This window comes from Octopus bimaculoides, chromosome 7 (genome assembly GCF_046866305.1).
Source record: "Octopus bimaculoides isolate indiv1 chromosome 7, ASM4686630v1, whole genome shotgun sequence".
NCBI classification, from domain to species: domain Eukaryota; kingdom Metazoa; phylum Mollusca; class Cephalopoda; order Octopoda; family Octopodidae; genus Octopus; species Octopus bimaculoides.
In genome coordinates, this window is record NC_142934.1 from 57,401,987 (window position 1) to 57,416,584 (window position 14,598).

A 14,598-nucleotide genomic window follows, 5' to 3' on the forward strand; every position below is an offset into this window, starting at 1 on the left:
AGTCATATAGATCCTCATGATTCATTAAGGATTAACCAAATAAAAATGCTATTGACATGTATTGGGAGTAGCGGTGGATTTGAAGAGATTAAATAGAAAAGCAGGAGAAAGGGATTTTAAAAGATTCTATAGGATCTTGTTTCATATAAGCTGGCAGAAGCAGTGAACACAGCTATCTTCTTTCTTTAATTTATATCCAATTTACAATAAGATGGAGTCTAATATACTAAAGCATGTCCAATGAGATAACTTCTGTGTTTAGTCTATATAAGGCAACATATAAGCTACTAAACAATAAGCATTCATAAACAACATAGTTAAAATGTAACTTGCATCTTTTTCTATAAGCAAAGATTCTAATGTGTGACTCAGTTCCTTTCATCCTACACATATAGCTGGTGTTAATCTTCTGGAAAGACTTTATATAAAATATAGAATGCAGCCACCTTCCTACACATTTAATATGAAGTTTGGAGAATTGAGAGAGGATTTTTGTCAATTTTTATGAGTTAGCCATGAGAGGAGGAGCAGGGCACATAATTTTTGCAGGCCCTGCTTGAACTAACAAGATCAGTGTAGCTGGAGCCAAACCAAACAGCTGTAGGATAAGTGGGGTAGCATTTTGTCTGGAAGAGTCAACTTCTCTAAACTATCATCAACATTTCAAATATAATTTTAAAAGAAAAGCCAATCCCTATATCATTTGTCATTTTAATGACCCTTTTACTATGCTGGCATGGCTCAGAGGAAACTTACTGGAGCAGCTTTTCTACAGCCAGCTGCATTTCTTATCAAACCTAACCTGTTTCCAAGTAAGGTATTGTTTCTTCTAGCCCTTCAAATGAACAAGTCACTAACTAAACATGTTTTCATTGAAGATGGTAAATAATGGCACCATTTGTATGGACAGTAATCTTGTTTTTATGCAGTGGGCAAACAACATCAAGACAAGAAGAAATATACACACACACAAAATGATTCTGATCTGTATAGCAATTCCACTCCCAAGGCATTGATCAGTCTAAGACCATAGTAGAAGACACCTACCTGCAATGTCATGCAGTAAAAACATTAAACCACAAGATGCAAACTTCTTAACCACAGGGCCTTGCCTAAACAGTGTTAGGAAGGGCATGCAGCCACAGAAAACAGGCCTAAGTAAACACAGCAGCCCTTCAACCTGTCAGTTCTTGTCAAACCATTCAATGTATGCCAGCATGCATGAAAGACGAATGTTAAATGATGATAGACATACAGACACGCACAAAGAACATTCTCTTCCAGATTTATATAAAAGGCATAAAATTTTCTGTAAAACATATCTGATGAGTCTTGGAAATGAACAAGATGAAAGTGATAATATTTATCCAATATTCTGACTACCTCCTTTTTCTTAATATATAAAATCTGTGCACGTATGTATGTATGTCGTGCCGGTGGCATGTAAATGCACCCACTACACTCTCGGAGTGGTTGGCGTTAGGAAGGGCATCCAGCTGTAGAAATTCTGCCAAATCAGATTGGAGCCTGGTGTCGCCTCCTGGTCCACCAGTCATCAGTCAAATCGTCCAACCCATGCTAGCATGGAAAGTGGACGTTAGATGATGATGATGATATATATAGTTTGAAGTGGTGTACAAACTAGAGTCCACCAAATTTTAGTCACAAGACTTTGGTTGACCTGAGGGTATAGTAGTAGATACTTACCCAAGGTGCTGTTCAGTGGACTCAAATCAGATGCCATGTAGTTGCAAAGTAATATCAACCATACAGCCATGCCTATATATGTATAATTTCCAACATAACCACAAGACCATGCCTTATGTGGGAGGGAAGAGTTAATGAAATCAATTCTAGTAATTATTTCAATTGGATCAATCACAGTAGCCTTTGAACTGAGAGGTGAAGAGATTCAAAAGGTTTCATAAAATCTATCAAGATCCTCAGAATGAAGCACCATATTTATTTTAAAATGTGTTGAGACAGCAGCTCATGTTGTAAATTAAGACTTATTTCAATTTAAAACAAACTTACAGACTTCCAAACACTACATAATTTTTATAAAAGTATTAGTAAGGCATCAAGAATTAGGTCGTAGACTAGATTTAATTAAAATACTCACCACAAAAATAATTAACAGAATTGGAGACAAAATTAGCTAGGAGAATAAATGAAAGCTACATATATTGACCAAAGGCAATTAATTAGTTGACATGCCAAGTTACTGAAAGAATAACAAAGATCCAATTGTTCCAAAGCAGTACCATAAATTAGAAAAGTAACTCCTCAACCACTCTCTCTTTTTAGTATATTGAGATGAGAAGTGGAGAGTGGGACTAGCTTTTCTTCATATTTTACTTGTTTCAGTCATTAGATTGCAACCATACTGGGGCACTGCCTTGAAAATCTTTTAGTCAAATGAATCAACCCCAGTACTTTTTTTTTTTTGTTAAGCTTCATACCTATTCTATCAATCACTTTTGCTGAACTGCTAAGTTACAGGGATGTAAGCACACAAACACTGGTTGTGAAGCAGTGGTGGTGGGGACCAGACACTAAGACATGCACATAATATATATATATATATATATATATATATATATATATATATATATATATATATATAATATACATTAGACATCTTTCAGTTTCTGCCTACTGAATCCACTCACAAGGCTTTGGTCAGCTAGAGGCTATGAGAGAAGACACTTGCCCAAGGTGACATGTAGTGGGACTGAATCCAAAACCATGTGGTTGGGAAGCAAGCTTCTTACCACACAGCTATGCCTGCCATGTCGAATCAGGTAGAGGAGACTTGTGAGAGTGAAGTAGACAATGCTTGGTCTGGCCATCTGAAGATCAATTTCTTTAAGGGAAAAAAAAATAGGCAAAGAGGCAACAGAGTGAGAAAACCTGGCTGGGCGACATCTGCTAAAGGCACCCAAGTAGCTAGTGGTATTGTTTAACAAGGCAACAAGTATCAAGATGACCACACAAGAGGGCAACAATAAAATTGATCAAAGAGAAAAACTCATTGATAGTTGTGAAACCTACAAGAAATAGCAACCAGATTTCCCCTTAAATCACACCTTACCATTTAAGAAAAAGTAGGACACTGGATAATGTAGTCCTGGATATACTATGTCAGAATTTCATGGTCACAAATAGAAACAAATCATCAGTTTGCTTGATCAGTGCTGATCTGGGTTAAACAATACAGAGTCAAAACCAGAATTGTATATAAGCTTCTGCACTATTTCATGATACTAAATGTATAAAAATTTAAATGAAGAATTAATCAAGGGAGCCTCTATTCACCTGTTTGAGCAGCAACAAATAACAGTCAAATCTCTTTCAAATCACATCTTACTATCTTTAAAAAGAATGACAAATTAAATAATGCAGTCTACTACATACAATAAGTGAGAATAAGGCAGAATGGTCCCTACTGGAACATTTTTGACTACAGAGCAGATCTAGGGCCGTATAACAACACAGAGGGATTAGATACATGTTCTATGAATAGTTTGGTAAAACCTTTTTGATAGTACTTATAGTCTATGATGAATGAGGAAGGTGTATGAATAAAGTGTCAGGAAAGAAATACAGTGGCGGAGGTAATGGTGGTGGTTCAGGTACACAATAAGGCAGTGGTGACAGTAGATATGTTATAATAGTAGGAGTTTGTGAATGTTGGCTGGGAATGAATAGTTAGTTAGACCACCCATGTGTAAATAAGTAAGCTATGAAAAACAGAACAATGTGTATGTGTGGAGGGAGGAGGGATAGAACTATTACCTTTGGTTCACTCAGTGGAGTGTGAGGTGGTGGAAGGAGGAGGACAAAACTAGCAGAGTGCCACAAGAGTATAACTAACTACCTCTATAGGATCAATTAATGACTAATGTAAACATGTCACTAAAGAAATCAATACTAGAATTATAAAATACTTGTGTATGAGTGTGGGTGGTGTATGTGTGTTGTGTATGAGAGTGAAAGTGCTCAGGTTTTGTAATTGTGTGAGCACATATATGCATGTGTTTTTGCACGCATGCATAAATGTGAGTATGAATAGTTGACAGAGTGGGTGAACGGTTAGTTGAGTGTAAGTCGATGAGGGAGTGAATAAGAGTAAGCGGGTGTTGATAGATAGCCGAGAGAATGAACAGGTGAGTGTGAGTATATGGCATTTTAGTCAGAGCTGGCAGAAACATTAGCACGCTGGGTGAAACGCTTAGCAGTATTTCGTCTGTCTATGTTCTGAGTTCAAATTCCATTGAGGTCGACTTTGTCTTTCATCCTTTCCGGGTCGATAAATTAAGTACCAGTTGCATACTGTGGTTGATCTAATCAACTGGCCCCCCCTCCCCCAAAATTTTGGGCCTTGTGCCTAGACTAGAAAAGAATATAAATATCTAGCTTATTGAGCTTTTGTGAGTGGAAACACCCAGTTCATTGCCATAAGAGCTATTTATTTAGAGCAGATATAAGGAAATAGTTGTAGCAAAATGGTAGTGGTGTCAGCAGTTGACTATTTCCCTGGTCTTATACATCAAGATATACTGTATACTGCAACAGTGACCCTAACCACTGGGCCAAGGATCAGTATCAGGTTTTAGATCATTTTGAACTGGGCAGCAAGGAAAGAATATATTTCAAAACTTTATGTCTTTGCATTATATATGTATTAGGTAAGTAAATATACATAGGTGATGACAAGTGACCTAGACTTCTGGCAATTTGCTGTGCTTGAGAAGACATGACAAGCTAAGTGAAATCTTGGTTCTGGCTAGTGACACACAAAAGACACCTATTGTAAAGGAGATGCATGGCTACTCACCTCATACAGGAGTGGGTGAGAGTAATTGGGGTGGAGCTGGAAAAAGAGATAAAAGAATGGTAATAAGGTATCAGGGTGGTTCATCAAAGTAGAGACAAAAGAATGAGAGATTTTGAGACTTTATATATATATATATATATATATATATACACATACATACACAAGGATGTGCTGAAGAATTCCAGACTTTGGGCAAAAGAAAATACAAGAGGATCAGTTAATTATGATTTTATTCAACATATTCTCCTCTCGGATTCACACACTTATTGCAATGGTCCTTCAGTTTTTTCTAAGCCCTGCAAAAGAACTCGGAAGGATGGGCCTCCAATCAGGTCGTTTGCGATATCTTTAAAGCCAGGAACTTTGCAGCACCCCCTTGTGTGTGTGTGTGTAAACCATTAGAATACTCAAATACTTATAATTGACTTGTACAGTGATCACTAATTTTCATAATTAGTTTGTTGAATGGGTGTACTACAATAACAATATCATTATTATAGAGAGCTAGCAAAATTGATAGAATGTCAGAAAAAGAAATGCCTTGTTACATTTTTTCCAGCCTTGTATGTTTCGGGATCAAATCCTATCAAGGATAACTTTGCCTTTCATTCTTTCAGTATTGATAAAATTAGCACCAGTTTAATACAAGGATCAATGTAGCCAACTTACCTCTTCTCCTGCTAAAATTGCTGGTCATAAGCCAAAATTTGAAATCAATTGTTGTCGTTGATAGTATTATTATTATTATTTAGTAGTAGTAGTAGTAGTAGTAGTAGTAGTAGTGAAAACAGATAACTTAGATTCTCTTCTACCATACCTATCAATAATATTTGTTAATTCTTCTACAGGCCTTCTTTTAACTTTAGTTCAGAATATAAAATGAATTCTGGTGGAATAAGCTAGACAGTGCAAGTGAGAGGTGTCAACTGCTTGACTATAGAAATATATAATAGAACTAAGGACTAAAATACTTGAAAATCCAGATTTGAATTTGTGATGTGTGAAGTTTGCTTCTCAACCACATGGTTCTGAGTTCAATTTTACTGCATGTGGACAAGTGTCTTCTATTATAGCCTTGGGCCAACCATATATATATGGTATGTGCATGAGAGTGTGAAAGTGAGCGAGTGAGAGAATGTATGTCTTTTTGCTTTGACATTGGGTGATAGTCGGAAAAGAAATGTCTCCATTATGCAAGTGGTGTTCCTTGTTTGCAATCTTCCATGAAAAACATGTCTGGTCATGGGGAAATATTACCTTATTTGGAAACGGGTGAGGGTTGGCAACAAGAAAGGCATCTGACTGGAGAAAATCTGCCTCAACAAAATCCTGCCCAACCCATGTGAGTATGCAAAAGCAAATGTATAAACAATGATGATGAAATTAGCAATCTCTTGACTGAAACTGAGGAACACAAGACTAAATGTCATACAGCATTTAGTGCTATTTACGCAACAGACAAGATTCTGATATCAAATCTTACCAGGATAATAGAAAACAAAAGAATAAAAAATTTTTAAAAGCCTCGTGAGTGGATTTGGTAGACGGAAACTGAAAGAAACCCATTGTATGTATATATATATATATATATATATATATATATATATATATATATATATATATATATACCAGGTCATCCTATAAGTTATGTCCAATTTTACCTTTTTTTAAAATTGAATGAAATTCAATAGTATTTTAGAATGTCTAATGGAATTAAAAATAATTGTTATGCATTTGTGTACATTTAAACTAATTAACTATTATTACAATAGAATTGAAATTTCTTTGATTAAAACCCTTTCTAACACGGAAGTATCCAAAGAGCATTTGAGGCACATAATGCATTTTGAGTACAAAAAAGGAAACTCTGCAGCCAAAGCAACTCGAAACATACACTCAGTTTATGGAAAAGAATGCTTGAATGAAAGAACTTGCAGAAGATGGTTTGCAAAATTCAGAAGTGGAGATTTCAGCCTTGAAGATGAAGATCGAACAGAACGTCCAGTTGAGTTTGATGATAAGATCCATGAGGCATTACTTGAAGAAAATCCTGCATTATCAGTTGCAGAATTGGCATTAAAGCTTAGTTCAAACCATACAACTGTTCATCATCATCATCATCATCAACTTGGAAAATGGGTGCCTCATCAATTGTTCGAAAGCAACTGCAAATCCCGCGTTGACATCTGTTCTTCTTTGCATTCTTGCGAACTCATTTCACCCTTTTTGGATAGACTTGTGACTGGTGATGAAAAATGGATCTTCTATCGAAATGTTAAATGTTGTAAACAGTGGCTTGGTAAAAGGGAAAAAACTCAACCACAACCGAGAAGGGAACTTCATGGAAAAAAGGTTCTTCTCTCTATCTGGTGGGATTGCAAAGGAGTAATCTACTTTGAATTGTTACCACCTAATGCAACAATCAATGCTCAAGTCTCCTGTCAGCAATTAGAGCGTTTGAACCAAGCTTTGAAGAAAAAAAAGACCCGCTTTAGTGAATTGAAAGGGAGTAATGTTTCACCAGGACAATGCGCAACCCCACACTGCAAAGATCACATCACAGAAGATCGAAGAGCTGCGATGGGAAAAAATTCCTCATCCACCTTATTCTCTAGACCTTGCTCCTTCAGACTACTATTTGTTTTGTAGTTTACAGAATCATTTGGGGGACATAACTTTCGCAAGCCAGGAGGAGGTCGAAACTGACATTTCAGAGTTTTTTGCTTTGAAACCAAAAGAGTTTTACATTGATGGGATTAAAAAGCTTGTAAATAGATGGAAGGAAGTCATAGATAATTAGAGAAAGTACATTGATGATTAAATTTCAATTAAATATAACATTTGATCACTTGTTTTCTTTATTCAAAATTCGGACAGAACTTATGGGATATATATATATATATATATATTTATTTATATGTCTTTGTGTTTGTCCCTCCCATTATCACTTGACAACTGATGATGTGTTTATATCTCTGCAAGTTAGTAGTTTGGCAAAAAAGACCAATAGGATAAGAACTACACTTATAAAGAATAAGTCCTGGGGTTGATTTCTTTGACCAAAACCCTTTAAGGTGGTGCTCCAGCATTGCCGCAGTCAAATGACTGAAACAAGAATATAAGAATACTATGGAATGAACTCAGAAATCTAACTGATCACTATGGCAATTCAATGGTAATACAAGTAATTAAAGGTGTGATAACAGGCTAAACATGATCTTTGGGCCTATGGCAGCTGGCATATACCTGCTCTGTTGGTTGCTCCTCCCACCTAGTTTTACTGGTGGTTGCCAACTGTGGACAGCTTTCAGACAAATCGTTGGTCACAGAACAGATACAGGACAGACTAACACATACAAGTTACTGTTAGAGTCCAATATGTCATTTGAACAGGAGTCAACTAGAGAGTATCTATAAGGATATTTAACTTGCTAGAGAAAAAAGCCAAATCTCCCTAAAATTACACTAGTTTTTTTTTAGAAAAACAAATAGACACATTGGAAAATATAGTCCCCAATACATTATGCCTGAAGCAAAAAAAGGATAAGTGAGTTTTGGTTGGAACATATTTAACCATAGATATTCTTAATCAGAGCTGACTTGGAGCTCAATGAATGAACCATTTTGCTAGAAATAGCAACCAAGTTTTACATACAATGTACACTCCTATGAAAATGAGAACACATTAGGCAATATAGTCATCGATGTACTATATCTGAGAAAAATATAAAATGGCCATGGCTGGAATGCCTTTGGTTACAAGTCTACTTGCTCGAGGCTGATCTGGGGCTGAAGAATGATGACAACAGTAAGCCAAAGAGGGGATCTTTGAGTATACAACTTAGCTAAAGATTCAAATTCAAATCCAACTTCTAAATTTCATCCAATGAAAATCTGTCTCCACAATACCTACACTACCCTAAACAAACAATAGTAGACAATAATACACATGTTGAATAATACATTTCTAGTTGACATAAACCTGAAGGATTATTAAACGTTAGTCATCATCATCATTATCATAACAATAATAATAAGAAGAATAATAAAATTATTGGCAGCTTCATTATACATGAGATATTTATAGTTTCTGACTAAATACATTGAGATCACACTATGGGTTTCAAAAGACTTTAAACAAATGAGTTTGTCGTGGGAACTTCTTACATGCTATGACACCAGCCTGTCTTTAGGCATGTAAACAAGAAGACAAAGCAAACAACCCTCGTCCTTGAATCTGCTTCCTTCTTCCTACATGCTTGGCTGCTTTATAAAGAGTAGTTTCTAAACATGGCTTTGATGACAACAATCTCTTGTGACCAAGTGTCCCATAAATTTGTTCCCTTTACATTAAGAAAGTTTGGCTGTTTGAATTACAAATACAGTCCAATGGATGGACTTTCACAAAATATTAAGGCAATCTATCTACTATGTAATCACTTAACATGCTAAAAATAGCAATCAAATTTCCCTCATTTAACACCTATCATCTTAAAATGGACACTGAATAACCTCTTTGATACTAACCTGCATTAGAGATTACTCGTTCTAGGATACAAACTTCATGTTTTAGAGCAGGGGTTCACAATCATTTTTTATCTGTGGACCCCTTTGATTACTATTTTATTCTGGTGGGCCCCCAAAGCCATTTGATGTTTAAAAACGAGTTTTATAGAAACTTCTTTCAAAATTCTTATTTTGCTTTTCACTCATTCACTTGCAGAGGTTGAACTATGTAAAATGTTGGAGAAAGAAACTTAGCTGTTTCTTACAATGCATACATCTAAAGCAAAATTTTTTTCAGAGGTTCTTGAAATACTATCGTGGATCACCAGTTTACTATTATGTTGCATGGGCCCCCAAAAGTCTTCTATGGACCATCAGAGGCCATATTGACCCTGGTTGAGAACCACTGGTTTAGAGTAATATAAAGTAAAACCTTCCATAAAAAATGTTATTTCAATTTATGTTCTAAACACCAGCTTAATAATGACAAAGTTATTTTATTAAATAATTTTGGTGCAGGCTTGGTTGTGTGATAAGAAGCTTGCTTCCCAGCCACATGGTTCCGGGTTCAGGACCACTGCATGTCTCTTCTACTATCGCCTTGGGCTGACCAAGATAGAAACTTAGTGGTTCGGCAAAAGCGACCAACAGAATAAGCACCAGGCTTAAAAAGAAAATAAATACTTGGGTTTGATCACTGCGACTAAAATTCCCCAAGGCGGTGCCCCAGCATGGCCACAGTCTAATGACTGAAATAAAAGTAAAAGAATGATTATTTTCAAAATAAATTGAAAAACTGCAGTGTATTTAAATAGAAATATGGTAGCAAAGGAGATAACATATTTCAGGGTACATTATTCATGAAAATAAAAAATTAAGTTGGGATATAAGGGCTGGATGTCTCTGACCAACACCTAAAATTGATTGCAATATTTTCCAATATTAGTGCAAGATCTTGAGGAATAAATTATCAATGAACTGATTTGGTGTATAATGGGTACTAGCTGACCCTGGTAGGATAAAGGGTAAATTTAATCCTAAGGATATTTGAATAAAATTTGAAGGGACATAAACATTTCAAGGTGAGCAAGCATTTGTCTTCCTGTACTTTCTGAACAAAAGGGCTTAATAATGGTTTAATCTATGATTAAGTAGAAAGGTTTTTACATTCACCATTGCAGTTTCAAGCAAGGTAATATTGCTCCATGGCCAGACAGTGTACCACAGTGACGCTCATTTAGAACTACCACATAATGTCAAGATGACAAAAGGCAAACATACATAATGTCAAGATGACAAGAGACAAACAAATGTCAAGAGACAAACATACACACACATATTGAGCTTCTTTGTTTCCATCTACCAAATCTACTCACAAGGCTTTGGTCAGTTTAGGGTTATATTAGAAGGCACTTGCCCAAGGGGTGATGCAGTGGGACTGAACTTGAAACTATGTGGTGGATATGCAACTACACAGCCATGTCTGCATCTCACAGAAAAAGAATATGTTGTAACATTCATGCCTTTCATAAGAGCATTAGTGATAGGTTCTTGCTGCTCTTGGTTCCTTCGTATTTGGTAGAGATGGTTGCTATTGAAAACTACAAAATACTAGATGAAATGTTTTACAATATCATAATTTTCTACCTTCCAATTCAGATTTTAACCCCCAATAGAACTTTCTAGTTACAATGGAGGTTCCTCATTCCTCACTGGAGGTTAAATCCACCAATTATATACCGTTCCACTCTGTTAACCTTTTTAATGCCAACCTGTTTGAGAACATCCTTGGCTTATAATCCAAGTGACCTGTTTTAAAGTGATCTAAATTAAGACCTATTAATATTCCAAATACTAGCTTAAAAATTACAGTTACTTTCCTAAATTCTTCATGATTTAAAAAATTAAAACAAAAGCTGTGTATTTCAACAAAAATATCTTTTATCTTGTTTCGGTCATTAGACTGTGAAGAACTGTTTTTAGTCAAATGAATCGACTCCAGTACTTATTTTTCTAAGCCTCATACTTATTCTATCGTCTCTCTTGCCAAACTGCTAAGTTATGGGGATGTAAACACACCAACACCAATTGTGAAGTGGTGGTAGGGGACAAACAGACACAAAGATATATATAAACATATATAATGCTATATATATATATATATATATATTTGAATTCCTTCATTCTTTCCTTCTTTCTATCAGCTCTTTCACACTTACTTCGTTCATTCCACTCTTCGTTCTTTCGTTCCCTCTCACATTTCCTGGCCTTCTCTTCATGCTCACTTTCCCTCTTTCACTTCAGTGTCTTTTTTTATTTTTCTCTTGCCCCTCCTTAATTCTTCTATCCCTCTGCCTCTACCTCTCTCTCTTCTCTCCCCATGTGACCGGTGTTTGGTCAGGCCTGACCTTTCTTTCTTGGTTGGACTACTGTCCATGCAACATCTATATTCCTTCCTGTGCTTGTTAAACCTTATGTCCCTGCCATAAGGCTTTACTTCCACATACGCCAGCTTAATTTAATTCGTCCTTAGTTAAAAGACACCTCTTGTTATGTCCTGTTATTTGTATTTGTGTAACATTTTTGTTTTTTTTTTCCATCCTTGTTTTCATATACATTTGCTGCTTTCTTCCAAGGAATGTAATGCTCTTAGCTTATTTTTTCCTTGGGGCTGGTCAGATTGGAGCAATCTCGAGTATAACGCGCCACAATTGCAAAGATAATCTGGAACTCGACTGAGGATAGAAAACTCCGAATGAGCTGTCCTTGTTTTCCTTGTATTGTCTGTCTGGATATTTTGTTGTCCCTTTTTTGTTTCACCTAACTGACTGGATGTTTTGCGTTCTTGTTCCATTTTTGTATTTGATATATATAAATATGATGGGCTTTTTTCAGTTTCTATCAACCAAATTCACTCACAGGGCTTCGATTGGTTTGAGGCTATAGTAGAAGACACTTGCCGAAGGTGCTGCTCAGTGGGACTGAACTTGGAACCATGTGGTTAGGAAGCAAGCTTCTTGCGACACAGCCAGGTCTGCTCCTATGCCAATTAAAAGGTAAAAGAACTTAATAAAAGACATTTTTAAGCAATAATAATCAGTTCCATTTCCTTATGATTGTTGTATTCCCCCTCCTACTACCGTATAGAGAAAAGTTCAGTCTTTATGTGTTGTTTAAATAGTCAAGAGGTGGTAGAAAACTAACTAGAACATAATAGCTAACCTGATTAGGTAGGTAAAAATCTCACGTGTATATTGCTGTGAAGTATGTTATTCACCAAGGTGACATCACAGTAAACAAACAGGAGACAATAGTGACAAAGAGAACACAGTAGTTATAGTTCACAATGAAGTAGATGACAGTTTGTTCAATGAATTTGCTACTCACTGTCGGCGACAACAACAGCAACTGTAGGATCAGGTTGCAGCAAATAGTTAATTTTTAATAGACATTCTTAGATTACCCTGCAAGGAGTATATATATATATATATATATATAGTGTAGTATATTGCCACTTAAGTGTGGCTGACCCCTAGGGGTGGATGTTACTGTTGCTTTTAGCCCCAGGAGGACATCTCCTCCAGCTGGCTTATCGACACACGACTGTGTCCTGTTTGCCAAGGGAGTTATCCCTCTCACCACGACCAGCAGCACGAACGTATCCGGATTTCAGGGTTATTTCCCTTCTTCGGCGTTCGACAGCTGATGACCTTGGTGAGAGAGAAAAACCTGGCAAAATCTTATATCTTCTTTTCCAGTGACATTCTTCACTGATATTGAAAAGGTGAAAACAAGCAATGTTAATTCTCTAAATGAAGTATTAACAGTAACTGCACGATAAAGTGTAGTATATTGCCACTTAAGTGTGGCTGACCCCTAGGGGTGGATGTTACTGTTGCTTTTAGCCCCAGGAGGACATCTCCTCCAGCTGGCTTATCGACACACGACTGTGTCCTGTTTGCCAAGGGAGTTATCCCTCTCACCACGACCAGCAGCACGAACGTATCCGGATTTCAGGGTTATTTCCCTTCTTCGGCGTTCGACAGCTGATGACCTTGGTGAGAGAGAAAAACCTGGCAAAATCTTATATCTTCTTTTCCAGTGACATTCTTCACTGATATTGAAAAGGTGAAAACAAGCAATGTTAATTCTCTAAATGAAGTATTAACAGTAACTGCACGATAAAGTGTAGTATATTGCCACTTAAGTGTGGCTGACCCCTAGGGGTGGATGTTACTGTTGCTTTTAGCCCCAGGAGGACATCTCCTCCAGCTGGCTTATCGACACACGACTGTGTCCTGTTTGCCAAGGGAGTTATCCCTCTCACCACGACCAGCAGCACGAACGTATCCGGATTTCAGGGTTATTTCCCTTCTTCGGCGTTCGACAGCTGATGACCTTGGTGAGAGAGAAAAACCTGGCAAAATCTTATATCTTCTTTTCCAGTGACATTCTTCACTGATATTGAAAAGGTGAAAACAAGCAATGTTAATTCTCTAAATGAAGTATTAACAGTAACTGCACGATAAAGTGTAGTATATTGCCACTTAAGTGTGGCTGACCCCTAGGGGTGGAGGAGATGTCCTCCTGGGGCTAAAAGCAACAGTAACATCCACCCCTAGGGGTCAGCCACACTTAAGTGGCAATATACTACACTTTATCGTGCAGTTACTGTTAATACTTCATTTAGAGAATTAACATTGCTTGTTTTCACCTTTTCAATATCAGTGAAGAATGTCACTGGAAAAGAAGATATAAGATTTTGCCAGGTTTTTCTCTCTCACCAAGGTCATCAGCTGTCGAACGCCGAAGAAGGGAAATAACCCTGAAATCCGGATACGTTCGTGCTGCTGGTCGTGGTGAGAGGGATAACTCCCTTGGCAAACAGGACACAGTCGTGTGTCGATAAGCCAGCTGGAGGAGATGTCCTCCTGGGGCTAAAAGCAACAGTAACATCCACCCCTAGGGGTCAGCCACACTTAAGTGGCAATATACTACACTTTATCGTGCAGTTACTGTTAATACTTCATTTAGAGAATTAACATTGCTTGTTTTCACCTTTTCAATATCAGTGAAGAATGTCACTGGAAAAGAAGATATAAGATTTTGCCAGGTTTTTCTCTCTCACCAAGGTCATCAGCTGTCGAACGCCGAAGAAGGGAAATAACCCTGAAATCCGGATACGTTCGTGCTGCTGGTCGTGGTGAGAGGGATAACTCCCTTGGCAAACAGGACACAGTCGTGTGTCGATA

At 37.0% G+C, this 14,598-nt stretch overlaps 1 protein-coding gene across 10 annotated transcripts in view; it reads right to left on the bottom strand.

Annotated features, from left to right (window-relative positions):
* Positions 1–14,598, bottom strand: part of LOC106879046 (apoptosis-stimulating of p53 protein 2) — a 252,795-nt gene that overhangs the window by 32,431 nt on the left and 205,766 nt on the right. For 5 of the 10 annotated variants that reach the window (XM_089355355.1, XM_089355356.1, XM_089355353.1 and 2 more), the window contains one exon: positions 4,841–4,876. The exons of the other annotated variants lie outside the window; for them this stretch is intronic. In XM_089355355.1, the coding sequence (XP_089211481.1) occupies positions 4,841–4,876 (36 nt within the window). The remainder of the gene's footprint in view (positions 1–4,840; positions 4,877–14,598) is intronic. 10 annotated transcript variants of the gene reach the window in all.